Below are 7186 nucleotides of genomic sequence, written 5' to 3'. Positions count from 1 at the left end.
GTTCGCCGCCTTTCCCGAAAAGTGATAAGTAGGTGAATACTACAAAAAATCTCCTATCTCATATTGATTCTAATTTTTTGAAACTGGGCTCAAAAATCATATTGTAACTGGGGATCGTACCACTATTTGGACATTATGTATAGTTCATGCTGAAGGGTGAAAATTGAGGTTGAAGAACTCTGTGTGTAGTGGTAGTTTGTGCGTTTTCAAGGGCTACAAGCAAATTATATAGACACGGGCAGCAGGTTAGCTACCATCTATTGTCATTATATACTTTTCAGTGAAAGTGAAGAAGAATCACAGGATCTGTTCAATGGAATGAACAATCTAATGACTAAAGAATATGGATTAAAGTAAATCGAAGAAAGACAAAAGGTGTGACAGTAGCAGAAACGAGGTCAGCGACAAACTTAACATCGTAATTGGTGATCGCGATGTAGATAAAGTTAAGTAATTCTTCTACCTAGGTAGCAAAATAACTCATGACGGACGGAGCGAGGAAGACATAAAAAGCAGAGTAGCGCTGGTACAGAGGGATTTCGGGGCCAAGAGAAGTCTACTAGATTCAAACATAGGTCGTCATTTGAAAAAGAAATTTGCGAGAATGGACGTTTGGAGTACAGCATTGTACGGCAGTCGGACATGGACTACAGGACAACCAGGACAGAAGAGAAGTATTTGCGATGCGGTGCTGCAGAAGACTGTTGAAAATTAGGCGGAATGATAAGATAAGGGATAAAGAAGTTCCCCTCGGTATCGGCGTGGGAGGAATGTACGGAAGACGCCGAAGAGAGGAAAGGACAGGACGATAGGACATATGTTAAGACATAAGGCAACAATTTCCATGGTACCAAAGGGAGCTGTAGAGGGAGGCTTCGTGATGGCCGCATCAAATTAATCAGAAGAACAATGACTAAAAACAAGTTTTTAATTTATTACTGTACCATAATTCCTACCTCTTTCATTATTGCATATAAAAGGCGGACAATTCTTTGATCTTTTAAAGCAAATAAAGCATTGTACTTCACTGCTACATAACTTGATAAAAATAATTTTAAACTAAAGTTGGTGCCATTCTGCAACGACGGCGAGGAATTATCGAATAGACCAGGTGGCGGAAAACCTTGCATACTGCAGGTAAGGCGTACCTTAAACCACGTCACACGGCGACTGTGACATCCGATTTGCTGATGACACCGTGCTTTCAGCCAGCAGCGAGAGAAACCAAATATATCTGCCTACGAGAATGCAATATGAATTTGGCCCTGTTGAAACTGATCAAATACTGGACTTTACTACTAGTCTCTGTAGTTAAACAAAGTGGTCCCTGTGCGTTAACGATCTGCCTAATAATGCTGTGCGTTGATCAATTTTCGTAGCAAACTGATCCTGAAACGAAAAATCTTACCTCGTAAAGTAATTGCTTGGAAACGCGGTTCTTGCTGCTCTCTGTTCGCGAGCTGCAAATTGCTAACAGCAGTAGCTGATAGCTTAGTGCGATGCTCCGGACAAGAAGTTAACTATTTACAAATGTTCAAACGTGTGTGAAAGCTTATGGGACTTAACTGCTAAGGTCATCAGTCCCTAAGCTTACGCACTACTTAACCTAAATTATCCTAAGGACAAACACACACACCCATGCCCGAGGGAGGACTCGAACCTCCGCCGGGACCAGCCGCACAGTCCACGACTGCAGCGCCTAAGACCGCTCGGCTAATCCCACGCGGCTAAACAATTTACACCCCTTTAAATAAAAGAAGGACTTGGATCGAAGATGTGCACAATGCTCTTTGGTGAAATATTCCTTTAACAAACTGTATCTAAATTATCTGATATATTATTACTTGTACGCAATTCATATTACAGAACTCACTAACGTTGACAAAGAACAACGTTGGTAATAAATTCTTACTCTTACTAACGTTGGACAAATCGTTAATAAACATGAAAAAATACCTTTCAGTGAAAATTACTCAGTCTTTGGTGAAAATTCTAAAGTTCCCTGATACGGATGTCTTATTCAACAATGAGTCCTAATTACGCGACTGCATTTCCAATAAATAACAAATATTACCTTCATTCCTCTTCATACTGTTTTAATTCTGAATCACTCAACAAATCCTTCTCGTCTGGTTCACAATATTCAAATACAAATCATTCTACTTGAACACAGATCCACTTAACTTTATGTCTGCAGTGCCACGAGTCTGCTCTGCGTCCGTCTCTCTAACGCTCTAACGATAGAACTCAGGCTCTCCTCGCTGCCCAGAGAAGCGATGACAAAAACAAACACGTCTTCCAGCGACGCAGCTACTCTCACCATCAGCCCCGGATCTACGGTATTTCCGAACCGGGGCTTACCCCCGCCCCCTGTCGAGCGTTTCAAATAGGGGCACAAAAATTTAAAAAAAAATGATATTTCAAAAATATGTTCATAGCGCATATATTTCCCAAGAGTTTAATGTATATGTTCGACGAAGTGTAAGTCTGTTAAAGCGTAGTGCTACGCCTCTTCACACAGCATTCTACTACCGCACTTAACTGTATTTTGTAATGGAAGCCACCAAACCCATATTGAGGACAGTGGAAATCAGAGTCCCTTGTGGTGCCCCTCCAGGTCCCAGTCGGCTGTTTTGACAATCGCTTAAAAAAGGACTCACAATTAACATTATTCAAAATTATTTGTGAAAAAACGAATAAGAACTCTTCAGAAAATTTGCACTCTTTATTGCCTATGAGCTAATTAAATATAGAAAACATAAAACCACTAACGATAAGCGACAATCAAGAGGATACATATTTTTTTCAATCCTTAGGCCCCAGCATTTCTCTTTAATCTTGCTACAGCTTTACACGGCGTGCTTTCCTTTCTGCGAAACTATCTATTACCTCGACGTTCGTCAAACATTTAGCTACACAAAAAATCAAAATGTCGTATCCTAGTGCTGAAAACGCTGTCGATACGAATAGTACCCAAGACTCGTGTGGCTTCTCGATTTGATTACGTCTATTTTGTCACTCTCAGCTAGATGAAAAGGAGATAGACCTTTCTAATATTGCAGCAGTTGTGACACACGCCAAATAAGCGAGACTGTTTTGGCACAAATGGTCACTTTTATGTAACTCATTCACATAAATAACACGACAGAACATAATTCACAAAATACCAATACAAAACGCCAATTAGGGCTACTACCAGCAGAAAGTTTTATGTTAAGAAATAGTTTCAAATTTCATTCACACCCTAGAGTTTCTCAAGCATAAGATCGAAAAGTAGTAATGCGAAATTTTTATATAAATTTGGAATCGTCATGTTCTTCCATATAATTTGAGTGATGTCCCCGTTTCTTCTCCTTCCTCGTTCTAACAAAGTGTCATCACTAATTCTGTAACTATTCCTGGCTCTGTCAAAACTTATTCTCGGGTTAACTTCACTAAAACTGCCAGAATCAGTTTCAGTTATCCATTGTTTATTCTCCGGTTAGGCGTTATTACGTGTTCACACTACGCGTCTTCCGCGCTGTTCCTAGGGTAGAATTTAAAGCGGCTGCTAACCTGAGACTGTACAACTAGTAGTGTAGCGACGTGGCAAAATTTTTCTGTAAAAATTTCATTTTCTTGGACACACCAAGAAGGTAATATGTAATCTTTCCTACACGTTATTCCTATTAGTCGTTTATTTCCGCTGTGGTAATCTAAATCTATGGATTCCGCCAGTAATTATAACAACCCTTATCGTTCGCTCACCCAGTGAACTACATAAACAAAGAGCAATTGGCATTCAGGCGTTCGGGTTTATTCGGCTCAGCTCCTATAGCGCCGTCCCTTCTGTCCGCGGGCGAGCTTGTTATTTCTAGATGCGACGGGGATTCCCCTGGCAGAAAAATCGCGTACACTATGCAAGCATCCAAAAAACATCTTACGATTCGTTCAGAAATCAACTTAGAATGTGTTCAGAATGATCATAAACATACTGGGATGCGTGTCGATATCAAATGAATAATCGATAGAGCCATGTGCGCTGCTCGATACGCGCTTTCTAAGACAAGGATTTTTTTTCTCTTCAAGAAAATGAATTTGGCAGTCCCTGAAATTGCCGCCGGGGCAGATACTCCGGTTCGCCCACTCCTCCCTCCCCCACCCCCATATTCGGGCCTGCTGACCAAAGACTGCGCGCGAATAATAAGCAATTCAGAAATTGTTGCTTAGAACCTGAGACATCCATAGAACGTACAAATTCCAGAAATGCAAATAACAAACCCACAATACACCTGTTTCAACGGTTAATCGTAAAAAATGAAAAATATCTGTTACAACCGAGACCAAAGAAATACTGAAAAATACCGGTTATTCAGACTAAAATACCGGTAGGGGTTTCAACCGGTCGGTTTTTCCCATCCCCAGACTCTGATGTTGGAAAGCACGACAGCCATAACGTAGCCTCAATCCTGTGCGTGCAGAGGTCGGAGCAAGCTGGCGTGCAGCTGCGGGGCTTTGGTGTGCGGCGCTGTGCTGTTAACCCGCGCCACCTGTTTGGCGCGGCGCGCCTGGTGGGAGGTCGGTGGGGCCGGCCGCTCTCGCCCGCCGCCGGCAGTTGGCCGCAGCCTGCCCCATGGCGCACTCGCTGCTACCTGTCCTGCTGCTGCTGCTGCCTCTGCTGGCCGCCGCGCGTAAGTACTGCTGCCGGCAAGCATCTCGCTCGCGCAGCGTAGCTGCGCCTTCCTCTCCTTTGTGTGTGTGTGTGTGTTTTCAAGCTGAATGTTCACCGCTGAACATGCCAGCGTTGTTTCGAAGCGAAGTGGAACTAACGAACGTATACGTAAAGTCCAGCAGTGTTGAGGATACAGGATTTCACTCTGCGTCTTATGTGCAACTGGTAAGAAGCTTGGTAGCTTACGTAAACGATATCGATGATTTCGACAGCAGTTTGTATGTTACGTCATGCAATGCATTTGTGACAGCCGCGGTAAACAAATACTTCTACCCCAACTTTCATTCTCATCGAAACACTTTCGTCTGTGATAGTCCGTCTAGTAAATAATACAGAAAATGTGCTTGAAGCAGACCTTTTTCACTTTCAGCCTACTGTCACTGTGCAACGACAACAGCTTGTGTTGTGTAAGTAGTAACAATCTTCGTGCAACGCTTTTCGCGTCTTTAATAACTCAGATGTGTGCCTTATTTTTTAATTTCTTCTTTTCACAGTTTTATTTTATGTTATGTTTTTACTGGACTACGGTACTGTTTGGATGAGGAAACGTACGTGAGCAGAAACAATCTCGCCCGTCCGTTGTCATTTCATTGTCAGCTCTATACTTATAATTTCAAATGAAATGCCATAGTCACTGCGGTAGATTCTACTTGACGCATATTTCGTAAACAACACACCAAACATCATTGAAACACCGAAATATAATATAGTCGTGTATCATAATATGATGCTCCATCCAATCTGGAAACAGTCGGTATGAAGATCTCTCATTGAACTGTGAGTGGCCAAGGTGTCCCTTTTGTCGTTTAAGATAACTTTCTTACATATTGATGCTAATTGTCCACAACACTTAAACTGATCAAACTTGTTGAAGTGGAATCGGATTCGGAATGACTGCAAGACTGTGCCATGTTGTGCTTTGGAAACAAAGAATGACACCATCCGCGTGTTCGGAATAAATAAGAAATGGAATACTAAGAATTACTGTTATTCTCCCTCTCGGCTGAGAATATAAAATGAAACACGCCTCCACTATTTCCAAATAGTGGCCATATCTTCACCTCGATTGTTCGCTTTATCTGGTTGCAACGGCATGTGGGTATAGCTGGTGGTCCAAGCAAACAGCACCTCCTTTCCGAACAATGACACTGTTTGTACAGTAGTGCACATCAGTAGGGAAATTGCACTTGCATCACTCTTTTAGAGGAGCTAAGAGTGCGTAGTTAATCGGAATTTCACGGGTGGTTACCACACTGGACGCTCATTCGGAAGGACGACGGTTCAAACTCGTGTCCGGCCATCCTGATTTAGATTTTTCTTGATTTCCCAAAATCGCTTCAGGAAAATTCCAAGATTGTTCCTTTGAAAGGGCACGGCAGACTTCCTTCTCCATCCTTCCTAATCCGAGCACGTGCTCCGTCTCTAATGGTCTCGTTGTCGACGGGACGTTAAATACCTATCTCCTCCTCATTTAATTGGTACCGACTGTTCTCACGTAGAGCTGCTGCTATCGTCTTCCGCAGTACAAGGAGAGATTCACGAAAAATTGAAGGTATCTTAAGCGAGCACGGAGAAAACTAGTTATAGCGTCCACTGGCACGCCAGACAGGATACGAAGAAGCCGAAAGGCACGCGAACCGGAGAAACTTGCACTACTGATGTCCTCGGCGAGCTGCGACCAGATTAATAAAAAGAGTGCAGCTGGCGTCCTGGCGTCGCCTCAGAAACACACTCAGCTGGTCGGCAGCTGCAGTTCTTTCCTGAATTTGTAGGGTAAAGCCAAACAGTACGAGTAAAAGGAAACTCATATAGTAATGATTTCTTTTCAAACGTTTTTCCTGCTTGATGTGCATGATTCCTGTAGAGCCCGCCCACCTCGGTGTGTTATACGGGAACGTCTTCTGTGTTTTATCTACGTAATTCACAATCCACTACACGCTGTACTGGCGGGGGCTACTTAACGTCATTCCTTTCCTATTCGGTTTCCAAATTGAGGAAGAGAGATACCATTGCATGTGTGCCGCTCTACAAACCCTAATTTCCCCTATTTTCTCCTTACGGTTCTCATGATAGATAAACGTTAGAGGTAATAAAAGCGTTCTGCAGCCTCTCAGAAATGCAGGTTCTTAGACTTCAACAGCTTTTCACTAAAAGATAATCCTCTTCCCTCCGAATGCCAAGGATTCCCATAAAGAGCTCATATACAAGCATAATTGAAAAGTGATTGCAAAAAATATTACTTTAAAACAAAAAGTAGGAGGATACGAGGAAGTAAATTTTAAATACTGTTCATGAGGTTGGAACAGAAATGGTGAACATGGCCAAAAAATTTGCAAAGTTGAAAAAAAATCTGTCTTCTTAAGTAAGTAAAATACTGTAGCTCCGGTCGAAAATTGTTAAATGAAAAAGTTGTAGAGCATAAAAAGATCTGTCGATTGCTTTATTTTATAAGTATCGATTGCTTTCTTACATTTC

General features: G+C 42.2%; 1 protein-coding gene across 1 annotated transcript in view; it reads left to right on the top strand.

The window, feature by feature from the left end:
- The first annotated feature begins 4436 nt into the window (after positions 1 to 4436).
- The window catches only part of LOC126352738 (CLIP domain-containing serine protease HP8-like), a 91164-nt gene continuing 88414 nt past the window's right edge, over positions 4437 to 7186 (top strand). The window contains exon 1 of the mRNA XM_050002710.1: positions 4437 to 4670. Within this exon, the coding sequence (XP_049858667.1) occupies positions 4613 to 4670 (58 nt within the window). The 5' untranslated portion in view covers positions 4437 to 4612. The remainder of the gene's footprint in view (positions 4671 to 7186) is intronic.

This window comes from Schistocerca gregaria, chromosome 1, assembly GCF_023897955.1.
Source record: "Schistocerca gregaria isolate iqSchGreg1 chromosome 1, iqSchGreg1.2, whole genome shotgun sequence".
In the NCBI taxonomy this organism is placed as follows: domain Eukaryota; kingdom Metazoa; phylum Arthropoda; class Insecta; order Orthoptera; family Acrididae; genus Schistocerca; species Schistocerca gregaria.
Note: the sequence above shows the minus strand (reverse complement) of the source record. Positions and strands in the feature narration are given on the sequence as shown.